At 39.9% G+C, this 19,357-nt stretch overlaps 1 protein-coding gene across 3 annotated transcripts in view; it reads left to right on the top strand.

Annotated features, from left to right (window-relative positions):
* The window catches only part of pals1b (protein associated with LIN7 1, MAGUK family member b), a 35,283-nt gene that overhangs the window by 3,314 nt on the left and 12,612 nt on the right, over positions 1-19,357 (top strand). For 2 of the 3 annotated variants that reach the window (XM_041804442.1, XM_041804444.1), the window contains exons 2-6: positions 2,594-3,065; positions 6,616-6,824; positions 11,222-11,299; positions 14,737-14,856; positions 18,319-18,480. In XM_041804442.1, the coding sequence (XP_041660376.1) occupies positions 2,741-3,065; positions 6,616-6,824; positions 11,222-11,299; positions 14,737-14,856; positions 18,319-18,480 (894 nt within the window). In that variant the 5' untranslated portion in view covers positions 2,594-2,740. The remainder of the gene's footprint in view (positions 1-2,593; positions 3,066-6,615; positions 6,825-11,221; positions 11,300-14,736; positions 14,857-18,318; positions 18,481-19,357) is intronic. The other variant, XM_041804443.1, reaches the window with a different exon arrangement.

Raw genomic sequence — 19,357 nt, 5'->3', positions numbered from 1 at the left:
TAGCAGCTCAGCTAGCAGGGCGACTGGCATCAGAGTATTTAACATGAAACTTCCTTGTTTTGTGTTATAAGCAGTTCAAATTATCTTTACATAATGTAAAATAAGTGGAACCCTTAAAGGTTTGATGGGAAAATGCTCATTGCTTACAAATTTGCCATCACAGTCATATGCCCAGCCTGCAGGGTGTTAGAGCCAAAGCAGGTTTGGATAAAGCAAACCCTACCTAAGCCCTGCATGGTATTTAAACAGAAGCTAATGTCATTATGTCAAAGATTAATACATGCTTGTCTCGTTCAGGACAAAAATAAACCAGTATATCATAATACGCTTTCTCACTACATAACATTTTTAGCATTTTATTTTTGCAAGATTACTTCATTTATTAGTACATGTGTAGCTTTTCTCTCTTTTATAATAAACTGAGACAAAAAACAAGTGAACAACTCCTAGTCATACTTGAAAGTTTGCCAGCCAGATGAATGCAGGTAGACACCCTTAAAATAGATTATAATCTTATCCTATCACAAAGGTGGCGGGTACAATAGTTGTAGCTTGGTGTCACAGAAGGCGTTGAAATGCAATAAAATTATTCAGGTGTCTGCACAAGGTAACAGATGGATATTTGGTTTATCTGTTCTCAACAGAGGGGCAACTGGGGACAGGTATGTCAAGCAAAGGGCGTAATGAGGCTAAACTGAGGGGATTTTAGATGACCGAGGTGAGAGAGAGCTTTCCATGTTTGGAGTTAGATTAGCGGGCTGATAGATGAGACGACAGAATCATATGTTACCTCTGATCAGCTGAAAGTTAGCTGTATCAAATGGAGCATTTTAACATGGATATACTGTATATTTGAATCAAACTAGATCTCATCACTGTTTTAAAATATAATGACAGATCTGTTATTGTTTTTCCTTCTTTACTGTTCATGTGATGTTACTGATACATGATGATGTACATCATATAAAATTTTTAAAAAGATGGTTACCAAAAAAAGATGTGAAAGTGCAAAAAAACCTGTAGTTTCTCATGTGTTCACTTAAGGCTGACTGGAAGTTGCACACACGCCCACTGAAATTTTCCTATTTTTTTACAGCAGAAATAAACAAGGAGGCCGCCATGTTTTGTTCCACTCTCGTACTGTGATGTCACATATCCTGAGCACTCCTCGCCGTTCCTGTGCAGTAACTGGTTTTTCAGACTGGCAGCCGGTGCTAAGTCTGCATCTCACACTGTAGAGACGACTATTTTTAGGCTATTTTTTTCTTGCACCATGGGCAGTTATTGGTCAAAAAAAGACAGGAAAATGATAAATACAGAGCCATATTCACCTTGTCGTAGCAAATATGTACGTCCACATTGGTAGAATATGTTTGAAATCTCTGTCTTGATGAACCAGATGAAGGCCTCGAGCTAAAATGTCACTGTTTAATAAAGTTGTTCCACAAAGTTGTATTTTTTTATGAAGCTTTCTGTTTGCACACAGTTCAAAATGTTGCAGGTAAAGATAAACACATTACAAAAAACACTTCCGGTTTGCACTTTTTAAAGTAAAAGCACAGTTAAGCATTTCTGTGGAGAAACTCCCTTCGTTTTTACAAATGCTTTTATTGTGAAAAGCTATCAGCACGCTTCCACTATACACTGAATCCAGTCACTTGTAGGGAGGTTTATTGAGGTAAAACTGAGTAGCAATGACAGAGCTTTGACAGCAGGGAGACAAAGCGAACACGCAGCAAACTTTTGCCTGGTATGAAAGCTGTTATGGCAGCAACAGCTGTGACGTCACAGTACCAGTACGGACCAAATTATGATGGCCCCCTGATGAAAGGAGAAGCTCAGATTTACTCAAAATGCAGATATCTAGGATATCTAGTGAGGGTTTTTTTTTTTTTACTTCAATATACATACAAGAAATACAAATATCTATCCAGCAAGATGAACTTGGCTGATCATGCAGGGTTCCTTTTAACCTGTTACTAAATAAACCAAAAGGTAGAGGTAACATTTTTAAGATGGTGACTGCCATTACTGGGCTTCAGAAATCAGTTGATGATGTCACTGAGAGTACATCCATGTATAGTACAGTCTATGGGTTAATAAAACTCATTAATATACTTAGTTCCACTATTAAACTCTGAGTATTCGGATCCTGAAAATGTGAATCCACTGTAGGGAAGCAGGTCAGAAATATGATATTACATAACAGAAAGAAAAAAGAAATAATAAAGTATTCTGACAAAAGCTGGAAACAATTTGATACTCTTTGCCTTTACAGATCATCTGCATGTTTACGAAAATAGTTGCAAAAACAAAGTCAGCCATTGCAAACTGAAATGAACTGATCTCAGTCATACCAATGTCACTGTGGGTCTTTCTAAATCTTTATCAGTTCTTTCACTGATAATCAGTTGTCCAATTGTAAAAAGGTAGAACTTCACACTTGTTGTGCATCATTATGGGTAGATTGATAAAATAAGGACATTTGTGCAGAGAATTCCTCTTTTTCCAGTAAAAGAAAAAACTTTAGCATGTTAAGTTCTTTAAAAATACTTTAAATGGCAACTCTAACATTCATCTCTTTGTATTTCAGGATGACCAGTCACATAAAACTCATAAAAGACTGCATCCTCCGCTGGTGTGCAATGGCGTCTGACTGGAGCAGTGTCACTATCACTGTGCCGTAGAACTTCGAAAGATCTCAGTGAACACCCCGCTGGTTTAAAAAGCCACAGCAGGGATGATCACCTCTCATATGAACGGTTTTGTGCAAGAGGGCTCCAGTCAGCCCAAGAGCCACAGGGAGAGGGCCGTGGACTGTCCAGGGGAGGAGAGTAACCTCGCCAAAGCTTCAAACAGTGGTGCCAAAATGGAGAGGATCCAGCACTACCAGGAGGAGCTGAGGAAGAGGAGAGAAGAAGATGGCAAGGGGAAGCACGACATCGACCCCAACTCTTCACTGAGGCTCAAGAAGCTGTCGCAGAACCCAAAGGTGGGCATTGACAATCCCACATTCGACGGGAAGGAAAACGCTAAAGACACGTGTTCCCAGGATCCTGTAGCTGGTGAGTGAAAAGGAGTAGGGCAGTGAGAGTTCGAGGGTCTTTATGGGGGTCAAATGGGTCAGAAGGAGGAAAGAATGATACAAAGGAAAGGAGGAGTTTGACCCTGTAGAATTAAAGGAAGTGGTGTGGTTTTACAGCAATTTAAAGAAACAAAAGAAGTCAAAACAATGAGCACTGAGGCTGCAGAGCAGAGGGTGTGGGTGGAGGAGGGTGGTGTTTCAGGAGTTGTCCCCCACTCTGGACTTAAGAGCGCAGGGTCACTACTGCAGCATAATTATCAATTTTTTAAAAGAAATTGATTATAATGTTGAGATAATTAAAGTTATTTAAAGATTTGGTTGGGTGGGTTTACTAGTTTCCTTAGTTAAATCCTCTTCATTAATGTTTTGTCTTGTGAGAGCAGGTGTCAGGTTTTAGTCACCATGCTCCAAGCCCAGGTGGAAAACAGGTCTGACACATGTTAGTCTTGGTATGAGTGTGTTAGTGGGAAAAGTGGTTTCGTGTGCATTTCTGCACAATTGCTGTCCAGTATATTAAATTATTACACTACATGTTTACATCAGAAGTCATTGGTTTGGGCCACCCTCTGTGCTTTAAACCTTAAAATCTATTCTTTATCTAATGAATAATGTAATGGTAAAATGTTGTAGATAATAAATCTTATAAAACGCATTTCACTTTGTGAAAAAACACACATGATTTGCAGTTAAAAGTTTCTCTGTATTAGCAGTTATTCATTTGCTCTTATTGTCATTATTTATATTTGGCAGTATGGCTGTTCTGAGATCCCCCTGCCCTTCCACAAGTCTATGTGGAAAACATCAAGCAGGAACAGCACCTGTTCCTTCTCGTCTTGTACCTACAAGGAAAGCCTGAGGCAGGGAGAGAAGCATCAATCAACCCAGAGCAGACTGACAGAATGACATTGATTAAATCAGATATAGTATAAAGGAGAAGCTGGGGTGGAGGAGGGTGGCAAAAAGCAGCTTGCAGAGGGAGCCACAAAACATAGCCAGACTAGAGCAGTTTAAATATTGCAGCATGAGTGCAGTTAGCTAATATCATGCTTAGAGTGAATCAGCTGGCTGCCAGCTGATCAGGACTTGCGTGAGATCAGCTGATCTCAATCATATGGTGGCGCTCAACCCTGAACTAATTCTGATGAACTCAGTTATTCTCTACTGTGATGAAACGGCAAGATAAACACTGCAGTAACCAAAGATGAGTTTCCAGCAAGCTGTTTGGTTTAGTTCAGTACAATTTGGTGCGGTAAACCCTCATCTTGCTGACATTTCCACAGCCATCTGTCACCTATTTGGTAGGCTGGAATGTAAGCATCAGGAAAAACTATTTTTGATTCTTCGGTGGACACCACTCTTATTATAGTCTTTAATTTTTCTGAACTGGTTTCTGAGGTTTTTGAATTTAGTCCTGCGCTTTTTTGTTGTCCATATGAACTCCTCTACAGCCATCCTTTGTGAGTCGAGCTGCAGCACTTTGTCACCCTTGACATCACCGTCCTCTTCCCTCTGACATCCTCTTTACCCGTGATTCCTTGTAGGGTCTGCTGCTCCCAGGAAGGTCATCCATGGGAAAGTGCTAGACTGTGACACTAAAAATGCTTTAAAAATCACAGTCAAAATCCACAGGACATTTAAACATGGCACGTTTTGTGTTTCTTCTTTATCACTGCTGCTGCACTGGAAGGGATGATTCTTTAACCAATCTGTGGATTGTAGCGTGTCTAGTTAGATAGGTACACTTGTTACATCAACAGAAGGGTGTCACAAAATGCGGGTTGGTTATTGTGGTATCTGTCCCGCTTTTTAAAGTGGAAACAAATAATTGTGTTCTACACTGTATAAAACTGAACCAGAGTCCATCCATCCATCTACTTACCCTTATTCAGGACAGGTCGCAGTAGGGGCAGGCCGAGGAAGTCAAGCCAGATGCCCCTTAGCAACGTTTTCCAGTTCCTCCTGAAGGATTTGAGGCGCTCCTTAACCAGATGGGAATAATAGTCTCTGCAGCAAGTTCTGGATCAACCCTGGGGTCTCCTCCCAGTTAGACATACCTGGAAGACCTCCACTGGGAGGTGACCAGGAGGCATCCTGATCAGATGCCCAAACCACCTCAACTAGCTCCTGTTGATGTGAAGGAGCAGCAGCTTTACTCAAAGATCCTTCTAAATGTCTGAGCTCCTCACTCTGTCTCTAAGGCTGAGCCCAGACACCCTCCTGAGGGATCTCATCTTGACTTCTTGAGCCCGCAATCTCATTCTTTTGGTCGTGACCCAGAGTTCATGACCATAGATGAGGGTTGGAACATAGATCAACCAGTAAATCGAAACCTTTGCCTTTCGGCTTAGCTCTCTCTTTACCACAATAGTATTGTTCAGCGCCTGCAAAACTGCTTATGCTGCACCTGTCAATCTCATGGTTCATTCTACCCTCACTCGTCAACAAGACCCCGAGATACTTAAACTCCTTCATTTGGGGCAGAGACCCCCTCCCCACCAGGAGGGATCAATCCACTGTTTTTCAGCAGGGGACCATGGCCTTAGACTTGGAAGTGCTTAGTCTCACACCAGCTACTTTGTACTGGGCCGCAAACCAGAGTGTGTAGTGAAAAAGCTGCTCAAGTCTGACTTGAACAATAATAAAGGCACACTAGTGGGTCAGAACTCAGAGGTTATACTGTCACCCTGTAAACTTCGATTTCTTTAAATCAATGGATCATAAAAGAAAAAACATTCAGATACACTGGAAATATTTGTCCCAGCTTTGATTGAGGTCCTGCTGTATTATGGCATGCCTTTAAGACATTAAGGCAAGTATTTCTAGATAATTACAATATTCATGTGTCTGTCTCAGCAGGAGAGTTAAAACTGCATCTTAGATAGTGGAAAATGGTTACGTCTAGTCTCCCTTGATTTAATTTGTTTGATTCTAAAGCTCTTCTTAACCTTCTTAACTTGGTTGTTTGTTAGTTAAAGACACCTTACTTTCTAAATTTCCAAAGCACATCCATGCACACCACTTTATTCTGAAATTATTTTGAGTTATCCTAAATTCTGACAGGGATGGACTGCCAGATTAACCCTTGCTGTAGTTATATCTCTTATTAGCAGATGTGTGCAACTGTAATTTGAAGGCAGAGTACCGTATAACTTCAGATAAGCTGATGACAGACTGGTATCAGTGGTTGAAATGGGGGTAGAATGTGTAGGTATTGTTGCTTCACTTACCATTATTTTATGAATATGATGTGTAATAGGTACACTATAGTAATGAAAATTCTCAAGTCCTGCATTAAGGTCTTGCATCAAAGAAGTGGAGCGAAACCTTTCAATAAGGTGCAGCTGCAGAAGTCAATCAGAAAAGTCAGAGCAGGCAAGGGTTTTAGAGACTTATATTTCCAAGTTTTGGATTTTATCAGCTAGATACACCTGTTGCACAAAAGAAAAATATAAATCTTAAAGGTGTGAATATGCTGTGCTAATTATCATTATGCCCTGTGTCTCTCTTAAATCTCTCTTCTTCTCTGTCAGACCTGGTGGAGTTGCTGCAAGCTCTGAAATGGGCCTCACACATACTGACTGATGCCCAGAGCCAGCAGGATGCTGACCTGCTAATGCGGTTCGTTGCTAAGGAAGACTTCAGGAATGCCTACAACCTGTACAGCGCCGTGTCTCAGCAGAAGAGCAAAGTCAGTCCCAACTCACCCCTTACGTCACAGGCAGAGGATCTCTGCCAGGAGGTATGCACAGCAGTTATTCTAAAGAAACTTAGTTGTGTAGCACTTTGACTTTACTGCAGCTAATGGAAAACTGGTTTGTAATGCTAGATTGAACCCACTGATTTGTGGTTTGGACCTTGTTAATTTTGTATTTTAAGGCAGTGAGTAAAGCATCAGAACTAGCTCAATGAAGCATGAAAAGTCTTTGCTGGAGGTGATGATTAATTCAGCAAAGCAGTCTGATTAATTATGAAACGTAAATTGTCTTGTGGTTAACAAGGTGAGTGAAAACAAAAGTGGGGGATTTGTTGGATTCAGGTCATGCATGAAAATTAAATAAGGTATAGGGAAAAGCTAGAGGGAGAAAAATGGAGAATAAGGTTGAAAAGTGGATAAGATGAGCGGTAGATACTCCATATTTGAGATGCACGGAGAGGGAGAAGAAGGAAACCACTGTGTAAACATGTGGTTTAGTATTCCACTGGTTTTGATTTGATTCCAGTTGACAGTGCTGGCTCCTGAGCCCTGTTAGAGAGAGACAGAGAGCAAAAACAGTCTCAGTACTCAGGTTTGACTAGCTGGAAATATCCCACACTTGACTTCCTTGTCAACAAAACGCAAACCAGTTTGTCTCTACTGGAGCAAAGCGACAATAATTGACTTGTGTCCCTGCAGAGCCTAGTGTCTGTACTGTCACTGTTTTAATGCAGCCTGTCACACACAGCCCAGTCCCGGTAAAATTACATGAAGTGACAAATGGTTTCCTGAAGATTAGGTAGAGGCTCAATACAACAATGACAGACTACACCCACAATGGGCATTTCATTAGGATAAGTGTCAACTTTTGAAAGGTTGAACAGGAACAGACATTATACAGCTCAGACAAGCTGGTGCAGTGTGATTTTTTGCTGATGGCTGGATGTGTAAGAGTCAAAAAAGAGGTTGTTTGGATTCAAGTTGCTGCTTCAAGCTGTATGGAGTTCATTCAGAGGACATCCAGCAACACTGCTGCAGCTTCAGCAGGAGTTTGATGATGGAGAGACTGGAGGAGATGATCTATTTTTCTCCACACACATGCTGTCTCCCTGCATACACTAAAACCGGTGTACGCGCTCACTCAGCAGGCGCAGCTCCCGAAGCGCTTAACAAACGTGTATGAGTTTGAGCTGCAGTGTGACTGAACTAAGTGGCTGTACTGTGTGGCACACAGATTGGCTGTTGGGTACGCTAATCTCCCAGCAGCCCTCGGTGCAGCACACTGCAGGAAGGAGGCAGGGATCTGGGCAGCCAGAAAAAGAAACTCCAGCAGCTTACAGGAGTGTGGGTTGAGATGTAGTGCTGCTGCGGGGGGAAGGGGAAAGTACGTCACCTTGTTAGTGAGAGCTTCGATTAGTGTAATGGATGAACTAAAGCTTTAAACAGGAGATGAAGAGGAAGAAGCAGGAAGAACGAGTAACACAACACCAAAATGTGTGCTGTCTGGATTCAGTTCTCAGTCCAAGCCACAAACAATAACATCCTCCCACTGAATGACAACACAAGAAACCAAAGATGAAAATAGAAGAATGTTAGAGTGAAAGAGAGGAGAGGGAATAAAAACAGAGCAGAATGAAGTCTTAAAAGCCACGGAAGGGAAGGGTAAAGTTCAGCTCGAAAGTAAAATTTGGCATCATACAGAATTCACATATCAACACATGTAACAAAAACAGATGCTGCCATGTGCTTTGTATTTCTTCTTGAAGTACAAGTAACAGCCAGAACTTACAAATAGCTTCACAGCGGCGTGAGTATGAAGCACCTTTTCATCTGGAATGTGAAACCCTGCTGAGTTAACTCTTGTCAGCCAAGTATTATATGTGTGCCCATTTACACATGACCTGGTTCACTCATATGTTTTCATTATTAGAACAACAGCGGGAGAACCTGAACTGTTTTGTTGCTTAGTTGACTTAGTGCTTAAGTTATTAGATAAGATATATTCCATGCAGAGTAGGGCTGCTCAGTTAAAGGCCATCTTATTGTGAACATGGTGCGAGAATTCACTATAATCACACTGTAGAGGAGGTAAAAGTTATAGGAATAAATAAGAGAGCATACTTCATGTAGGTTCTCTCAACAAGTATGGATGCAGTTTACCCTTTAGATGGAGGCCTGGGTGTATGGCTATGCTTTCACATCAATTTGATACAGTAGGTAGAAGTTAAAGCCCAGTACACTGTGTGGACAAATTATTTGGCCACACCTGTTAATCATTGTTTCCCACAGACCCATAGGTGAGTACAATAAAGCACCTCGCCATGCAGTCTCCATTTAAAATTTCTGTGATACAAAATGGGTTGTTCTGAAGAGTTCAGTGACTTTAGGTGTGATACTGTGATTAATGAGGGTGTAGGAAATGTCATCCCTGCTAGATACACCGCAGTCAACTGTAAATGATGTTATTAGTGGAAGAATTTAGGAACATCAGACCCTCAGCCACAAAGCTGAAGACCAGGTAAAATCTCGGAGCAGAGAGAATGACAGCTAAGGCATATGGTGCATAAAATTTGTCAGTGCTCTTTTGATTCCATAGCTGAAAGTTTTGACTTCCACTGGCATTAGTGTAAGAGCAAAAACTGTGCTTCAGGCACTTCATAGAATGGGTTTCCATAGCCGAGCACCTTCATGCAAGCCTCACATCACCAAGACAAATGCCGAGTGTTGGATGGAGTGGTGTAAAGCACACCAACACTTGCCTGTGGAGCAGTGTGACTGTTTTGTGGTGTGGTCAATCATACTTATCTATATGACAGTCAGATGGGTATTTTCGGGTTTGGCAGATGCCATGAGAACACTACCTACTTGACTGCATTGTGCCCAGTGTCAAGTTTGGTGGCTTCCACACCAAACTCATGCTTTGATGTGTTTGGTGTGGAAGAACCAACACAGAGCCCTGACCTCAACCCCATCAGGTACCCTTTGGGATGAACTGGAACGGAGATTGCAAGTCAGGCCTAAATTCGCTACAGGATGAATAGGCATGAATTCCCACAAATGCTCCTAAGTCATGTGGAAAGCCTTCAAAGAAGATCCAAAGCTGTTAATGCTGCAAAATGACTGTAGATGTAATTACAGCCCTGTTGGTGTAATGGTCACACATCCATTACAGGCAAATCCTTTTGCCTGTATACTGTATCTGTTACCTTTAGATTAATTGGTGCCAATTTAGGGGAGAAAACTTGTGTTTGGATTTTTTTTTTTTATTCAGGAAGAAAGATGGTGCAAACCCAGGCAGTGTGTTGAACATGAAAAGCAGCACACAGAACAGAAATAATAACTGAGTGATAGCGTATGGGGTCATTAATATTTATTACACTTATATCATCATCGCAGTGTTAAACAATGGTATTTCAAAGTGATACTGAATTTTGCAGGGTCTTCGTCTAGGTTGGTTTAAAGTCTGGGCTCTTTATAAATGTGAGCAACTGTTCAAAAGTACTGATGTATAAAATGTTGAATTTGCCAAGTTGAATAGAGATATGCTGTAATATGTTCACAGTCAGTTTACTCTAATATTTCCACTAGTAAACGATCACTGAGTCATCAAAATTCAGAGTGTAACCTGTAAAGAGCATCAAACACATTGACATTGTTTTTGAGATTTTAGTAAACCATTTCAAACTTTGATCAACACCACAGACTGTGTTATAGATAATTGATTAGTGTTGTAATAGTATTAATATTTGATCAATATGAAAAGAAAAGATCAGAAATTAGTCGGTTCACACCAAGGTTGTTATGGTTAACTAAAACTAACTAAAAACTGTAACTACGACTAAAATTTGAAAATCATTTTAGTTAACTGAAACTAAATAAAAACTAAGCTTTTCCAAAAAAACTAAAACTAACTAAAACTGTGTAGTGCGCTTAGGAAACTAACTAAAATAAAATAAAGATAGAGACAAAAAATCCTTAGTTTTAGTCTCTGACACAACCATACTGACTGGTACATACACCCAAGTCTGGGGAGTGTAAAATTGCCTGAATTGATTGGTTAAGACTTCATACAGTGGTAATTTTATGTCCAGAGTTGTATTCAAACATCATCTTTAGATAAAGAAAATGATAAGTGAAGAGTAGCCCGTTTGAATGTGTTTTTAAAAATGTATGACGTTCACTGACAGTCCCGGCATGACATTGGTGTAAATGTCAGGCTTTCTTTCACTTTTCAATCTCACATACAGTGAAACATACTCTCTGCTTCAGACTCAAATATGACTGATGATTCAGAAGTTTTAATATGTGATGTTCTAGTCTTTATTGTTTTTTTTTCATTCATTTAAGGCTTTTTATTTTAATATGCTATGCTAGCTCACTGTTCCTGAGCATTTGGTTCGTTCTGTTCTAACTTCTGTTTGTGTGTCTGTGTCTTTGTTCAGGTCCAGAAGATTCTGCAGTCCAGTCAACAGAAGGAAGGTCTGGAGCTCCAGGCTCTGCTCACCAACCCTCATGTGCAGGTCAGGTGTTAAATGTGACTTAACAGTATCTTCTCATAACCTATAGCATTATAAAAAAACACTACCATGATAACATAGGGAGCTCCTGATTGATGAAGGGAAATTACTAATTGTTGAAATACAAGGGAAATGATTATACTAATCTGTAATTATTATGATGGGGTATTTGTTCCTGTCGTACCTGCCACAAATGTCAATAGATTATAAATAGGAGAGGAAAAAATAGACTTAATTGCATTTAAGCTCAAAGACAGCTGAAGGACTGTTTCACCATCACACCAGTGCTCCATCATATGTTGTACTGAACTTCAGAACAGTTGTATAAGGGATGATGTTTTTTATCTTTAATGAAAGATTAATTTGATTTGTTGTTACAAGATGTTATTTAATGATGTGCAAAAGTCATTTTTTCCAAGGTCAACCTGTCTTTGTTTGCTTCTGAAGATGGATGTAGAGGTCTCAAGAAAGGCCATTATGTAAATGATGTTGTAATGTGGGTCAGTTCTCTTGTTAATGAAAAAGTGTGATTGGGGCATTCGTGGCAGAGTAGGGCATGTTGTTGTCTATGTGCTTAATTAAGATGTGCTTAATTAGGAAAAATTGTCAGAAAGAAATGTTACAGATCTTGCTGCTTTATCTCGCAGCGTGGCGTAAGTGAGCACTTTTTCCGACATGTTGTATAATATGTTAGCTAAGGGAATGACTGTTGTTTTATACTGAATTCACAGGTTACAGTCTGAGGTGCACAGGGATTTTTACACGTTATTTTGATTGTTTGTGTAGTAATTAGAGCAGACAGTAAAGGAGAGGTACATGACATTTTAATGAATCAAAAATGTCAAGGGCAGACCTCCAAGTATGTTATTTATTCTGCCGCAGAGTATACAACCTCAGTACCAAAAAAACTGGGGCGCTGTGTAAAATGTGAAAAACAAAACAGAATAAAAAATGATTTGCAAATCTCATAAACCAATATTTTAAGTACAATAGAACATGAACAACATATAAGATGTTGAAATTGAGACATTTTACAATTTCATGAAAAATCTAAGCTCATTGTGGATTTTATGGCAGCAACACATCTCAGAAAAGTAGGGATGGGGCAACAAAAGGCTGGAAAAATAAGTGATTCTAATAAAAAAATGGAGGAGCATTTTGCAACCACTCGGGTTATGTGGCAAATGACAGAGTGTCTAAGGAGTAAAGATGGGCAGAACTTCACCAGTCTGTGAAAATCTGTTTAAAAGTTTTGGAATGATTTTAGAAAAATCTTGGTCAATGTAAAAAATTCCATGGACTTTGAGTACTCCCCCATCTACAGTAAATACTATCATCAAAAGATCCAGAGGAATCTCTGTGTGCAAGGGGCAAAGCCAAAGGTCCATACTGGATGCTTGTGATCTTTGGGCCAGAAGGCAGCACTGCAGGCATGATTCTGTACTGGAAATCACTTCAGACTCAGGAACACTTCCAGAAATCACTTCCCGTCAACACAGTTCACCGTGTCATCCCTGAATGCAAGTTAAAGCTGTATCACACAAATAAGAAACTATTTGTGAACAAAATCAAGAAACACTGCTTACCTCTCTGGATCAAAGCACATTTAAATACACTGAGGCAAAATGTAAAACCGTTTTGTGGTCAGATGAATCAAAGTCTTTTTGGAAACTGCGGAAGCCGGCAGACTAAAGAGGAGAGGGAGCATCCAGTTTGTTATCAGCACACAGTTCAAAACCCTGTATCTTTGATGGTATGGGGTTGCATTCGTGCCTATGGCGTAGGCAGCTCACACATCTGGAAAGGCACTATCACTGCTGAAATGTATAGAGATTGTTTTAGAGGAACATGTGCTCCCATCCAGACAGTGTCTCATTCTGGGAAGGCCTTGCATAATTCAGCAAGACAATGCTAAACTATATATTGCATCCATCACAACAGCATGCCGTTGCAGAAGAAGATTTTGGGTGCTGAACTGCCCTGCCTGCAGTCCAGATCTTGCACTACAAGAAACCATTTGGTGCCTCATACAATGAAAAACCTAACAGAGAAGACCAAGCAGCTAGAGTCCTACATCAGACCAGAATGGGACAACAGTCCTCTCCCAAAACTCCAGCAACTGGTCTCAGTTGCATTTTTGGATAATTCCAGAAAAACATGATGGTGATCTTTAGTATTTAGATGGAGTAAAAGTGTTTAAAGGCCTTGCCTTTAAATTTTGATAGACTAGGTTTGAACATAATTCCTTTTTTTGCAGAAAAAAATGGCTTCCCTTACTGATAAAGGAGAGACCTGAAGATTATTAGATGCTGAATATAACTGCTGCATGTCACCCCAGCTTAAAGACTCTATTTTGGTTACTTGTGCATCTATTTAATGCTGTATCTGATTACATTCATCTTGTCTAAATTGAAGAAGCCCATGGACACACAGAGCTTTCCTTTGAACTCACTGTAGATGCTCCACTTTAAAGCTTCTCTGACTCCTCTGAAGGATGAATGCAGCAGCATTAGCAGACTGTCAGTGTCTAATAGATGAGCATTAGATGGTGAGAAAAGACTCCAGGTGTGTGCCTCCTCTGTGGTGGAGGAGGCTCCTGTCGAGGAAGCCCCCAGGTTCTGATGCCCCCAGGTTTGACCCCTTGCCTTGTTAACCCCCTCCACTGAGCTGGATCTATGCCACCAGCGGGGGCCGCATGATGGGATGCTAGCCAGCCATGTGACAAAGAAGTCAAACAGATTATGCTAGTTTCTGTGCGAAGGAGCAGAGGATCACATGACTCACTCTGTATAGGTAAACAAGCTCCAGCTGCAGTCAAATGGAGACGGGTAGATGCAGGAGGTCCACCTGTCTCCCTTTCACCACTTCCTGGGGCACACTTTCCTCACAGGCAGGGGAGCCAAAGGTGTCTGATGATTGATGGCGGAGGATCCTGACTCCTAAATGCTTGGGGAGATTAAGACGGATTGTGTGTACGCCTAAGCTTAGCCGGCCTCCGCTCTCACAGGTCCCCTCTGCCGCAGGACAGAGGAACTAATTTGGACTGACGGTTATTAATTGTGTGGTATGGAGCGCTTGTCACATTAAATGATGTGAAGGAGCAGTATGGGATTTATTTCTGGCTTAGAGATGGGTTAGCTGACTGCTCTTGTTAAAGAGGGTGAGGTGGAAGGCAGGCTTATGGTTGCAGGTGCTTGTTTGAAATTTCTTTGGTATCTCTAACCAAAAATCATTTATTAAATGTGTGCCAGGTCTTACACAGAGCAGTTTACTTTTTAAATTCTATTTTGATGCAGCTATTATGAAGGATGAAATCGTATTATCATTCTCTGTACCTCACACTGCCTCCTGCTTTATTTTCTGTCTGTGTTTCCGTCCTGTTATGTCTATTTCTGTATGTTTGTGTCTTTATTTGTGTCACCGTTTGTTCATTGTGGCAGGCACTGATGCAGGCTCATGACAGTGTTGCTGTGCAGGAGATGGGAGGTGATAATGTGACCCAGTACCTTGGTGAAACAGTGAAACTTGTGCGGCTGGAGAAGGCCCGTGACACTCCTTTGGTGAGACCCCGCTTATTAGTCTTTATAAGGCTATGCTTGTACCATCTGTTATTGCTGTGAGCACCTTTTTTGTCTTTTTATTAAGACAAATTTAATTTATATAGAGACAGAGAAACAAAAACAGTTGAAAAGAATGCCTTGAGGGGCACCTTAGCTTGAGAATAATCTGTATTATCCAGTCAAAAGTCAGTCTGTTTCTCCCACTTGCTTGCAAAGGTTGAGTCTGATATTTTCACTGCTTCATTTCAATTTTAACTGCTTTATTCTCAATAACTAACTTATTGTTCATTATTATTATAATCTTTATAGATGGATTCTGGTGTCCAGTTAAAAGAACAAAACAAACAAAAAAAAAAAAACATCAGCAGTATTGACTAAAACAAATAATACAAACAAATAATACTGGTATGGCACAGAACTATGACTGGGATTCATCAGCACCAAAAATCCTTTAGTTGGCAGATAAATTTGTACAAAAATTCATCAAAAGAGGCTCTTAAGTCCTACATTACTAAACAGAGCACTTGCACTACTCCATCAAGGTTTTTTTGTAAGTAGCATCCTCATAGAATCATTATAAGCAGCTTAAAGCCTTTGTAAGCCTGCCTTTTTATACTTAGGGGCAGTATACAGATGCTCTAAAGAGTCTTATCGTCAAAGTCTGAACACACAGAGAATTTTCTGGCCAGCTCACTGGCATTAAATATTCTGCATAGTCTATTAATGTTGTCGTGGTTCAACATTTGATCTGCAATAAGGGCCCCAGATGCTTCTGGCACTTAGCAGTTGGCCTGACAGGTAGAAGTTAGAGAAGCTAATGTCCTTGTCCGGTTTTTTGGTCAACACAACAGCACAGTACTGTTTATATTGTACGTAGTGGCTTAATCCTTCTCCCGAGTTTATATTCAGCAGATGTTGAAACCCAGCACTAATGTATAATTTTGATCTTGTAAGGATTATGTCATGGACAGGTAAGTTGTTACAAAGTAACCAATTAGAGTACTCTGATTACTTTTTTGTTGTAAATATATGACCAGAATTTTGGAATCCATTCATTATCTTTCTTTCTAGCTTTGTGTCATTTTCTAGTCACTTTACTCTCTGTTTTACAAGGAAACATATTTAAGATATTTTCTTTCAAATAATAGTGGGTGCTTTAATGTTAGCATCCGTGAGATGGCCTTTTTCAACTTTTTATTGATGGATTTTTTTTAAAACAAGGTTAACACATCCAGTACAGTAAAAGAAAAGGAGGAGAAAAAAGTTCAAAAGACAAATGGCCATGAATTCTTAGATTGGACTAAGCTTATGGCAATAAAAAATGCCCCATATGCACAAACACCCATATACGTACACATTCCTGAATACCTGTGTAATTATCTGTCATCATTGCTTAAATATATGTTAATTTGCTAAATAAATATTCAATTTTGTCTGCAGTTTCTCTCCTATACTTTGTTGGAGTTATATAGAGTAGTTTATCTGTTCCAAAAGATGCAACTGTTTCATGGCTAACAAAGAGTCTAGCAGTTTGGGTTGTTTTTAATGGTTTTAAAAACCACTAGCAAGCCACTAGCCACTAGCAAGTTTTTAGGAGGTTTCATCCCGATTGAGACCATCTGGGATATGTCCAAGATAGAGAGATGTAAATGTTGTACTTATGGTGAAACCCAAGATTTTTTAAGATTACCTTTTTGATTACAAATGGGTCCATCTAGGTCTTTTGTAACTGCTATTGTACTACTTCATAACTGTTACTTTAATGCAGATTTTTACTATCATGTTTTTCCCCCATTTTGAGGTTTACAATGCAAATTAATCAGGACCACTTTTCCAAAAAACACGCATAATTTGTGACTATAACTATTTCTTTAACATCAGTATTATCAGATAAGTGTCAAGCAGGAACAGCTGATGTCCCTGCTCTTCCTGTGCCAGTAAGGAAAGCCTAAGGCAGGGAGAGAAGCAGCAAAAACTCTGAGCAGAGTAGGCATCAGTGACAACAGAATGACACTGATTAAGTCAGAAACATAATGAAGGAGGAGCTTGGGTGGAGAAGGGTTGCAAGAGCAGCTTGCAGAGAGAGCAACAGAGTGTGGCCAGGCAGAGCAATTTAAATAAGGCAAAAAGTTACTTTATTCATAAAAGCTATCCCTTACTGAAAAAAAATCCCTTTCCCTTCTTTGCACCAAAAAAGAAAGAAAACCCCATCAAATCTGCTCTGTTTCTGTATCTCTCCTTCCTCTTGGCACGTAGACAGGTCACTACTTGCAAGTGGAAGGCTCTTTATATACAGCTGTGTCAGTGCGCATGCTTAGCTAGCTGATTGAGCTATGAGATGGGAAGCATTATACTATTGAAATATCCCCATTATGTTGAATTTTTTCTTTGAGTCTGCAAAATGTACACTCAAAAGTTTGTCTTGTAATGTTCATGGAAAAGGCTGTGCCACAGAGCTGTGCCAGTGAGTTGTACAGTATTACACACAGCCTGTGTGTAATTCTGTTTGCCTGGTTTGTTGTTACATTGTGAGCATATTAAAGGGCTGTTTAAGTTATCACACACTTTACTCTGTCATTAAGGTGCAGAGTAACAGATCACGGGCTGTAAATTAGGCTGGTGAATGACAGAAGAGTCAGCACATTCAAAATTAGACATACAATGTGCTATGTGCTGATTTTACAACTGACATGTGGAACGAATAGTTAAGGGGTTTAGACATTTGGTAATGTAAAAGTTTCTCTAACATAAAACTTTTCTTAGTATGTCATGCAGTGAATTAGCAAGATATGTTTTTTAAGTAATGCTACCCAACACTGCTCCTGGAGGACAGATTACGGAAAATGGAAAATGGTATAGTATAGTTGGCTTGACATTGATGCAGTGTCCATCTATTTTACTGCAAATCAATATTGTATAGGGTGAAACATAACCATATGTTTGTCAGTTAAAAATGCTGCACTCAACAATGACCACTTCATAATTCTAGGTTTAAAACTGTGTTGGACCTGCTGATTCCTTCAGGATCTAGGACTGTTATTGACCGTTAAAATTCTACTTGAAAGAGCTACTAGCAAAATACTGCAGTGAAAATAAGCCTTTTAAACCAACATAAATCTCAGGTATCCACTTTATTGTCTGTTGATTGTAAGTTATTTTATATCCAGTGAAAAGCCTCTTCATTCAGCTCCCCAGCATGCTCCACTGAACATATTTATCATGTTGGTGTGTCCCTGTCAGTGTACCCACAAACCAACAGTGCAGAAAAGCGCCTGTCAGTGAGAGCTCCATTTGGAAACATTGGCCCTGACACAGTGATGTTCACAGTGTCTGACATATTTCCTTGTTTTAAAACTGTTGCCTCTCCTTCTTCTCTGTTCACTGTCATTCAAGAGAATATCCTGGGTCTGAGATATTTCATGTAAATTTGTGTGTGTGTGTGTGTGTGTGTGTGGTCGTCAGGGTGCAACAGTACGTAACGACATGGACAGCGTGGTGGTGAGTCGTGTGGTAAAAGGCGGAGCAGCAGAGAGCAGCGGCCTTCTCAACGAAGGAGATGAAATCTTGGAGGTCAATGGGATTTCAATCCGTGGGAAACACGTCAATGAAGTCCACGACTTACTGGTGAGGAGCAGGCATCATTTTTCTGGTCTTTATGTGACTGATTTTTGGTATGTGGTAATTAAGGCACCACAACTGGACTGAACAAAATCTTACGCTGCTTGACGGTCAGTTGTATCCATATTTGTATGGAAAGCACTCAAGGTTATTTCTGCAGCATGCTGTTGTTGACATGTTAGGTATCTAACCCCAGCAGGAATTTAGGCATCAAAAATAAAAAATTAAATTTATATATCTTGGTACTGATGGTCTCTTTTGCTTTTGTAGCACATAAAGAGTCATCTACGTTGATTTAAATATGGTAATATTAGTTTAATCACCACCTAAAACCCCTCAAAGAATCATGAAAAACATCTTTTTCATATTACACATATATATGCTTTTTATTTCTGCATGTATTTTCTGAGAAATATATATGCAGTACCTGCCATTTGAAGCTCCTAGAGGGTTTTAGCTGGTTATGAAGCAGGCTAATATTAACACTGATTTTTCTCTATGACCTAAAATGGCAAATAAGAACATCAGAGAGAAGATGAAAAAATAATTTAATTCCCAGACCCTTTTTAAGTTGAAAATCACAAGCAGCTCCAGTCATCTTCAAGGCAGATTGAAGAGGGAAATATCAATCTTAACACGCCACCCACCACAGAAAAATCTGCTTCAACAAACTCAAGATCCATCCCAGTTTACAAGCTGACTGTTGCTGGAAGAGGAATCCATCCAAAATAGCATCATTATCTCAGACAGGCCTTTTTTTAGATAATTTTCATTCCTAAAACTTATTGTGTGTTGCAAATTAAATACTTGAAATAAAGATGGGTGGTATTTCCCTGAGAGAAAAATCACGTGCACATGTAGAGGACAAAACCAGCCTGAGATA

The sequence above is a fragment of the Cheilinus undulatus genome, linkage group 14, assembly GCF_018320785.1.
Source record: "Cheilinus undulatus linkage group 14, ASM1832078v1, whole genome shotgun sequence".
NCBI classification, from domain to species: Eukaryota; Metazoa; Chordata; class Actinopteri; order Labriformes; family Labridae; genus Cheilinus; species Cheilinus undulatus.
The sequence above is the reverse complement of the archived record's forward strand: the minus strand, read 5'-3'. Positions and strand labels throughout refer to the sequence as shown.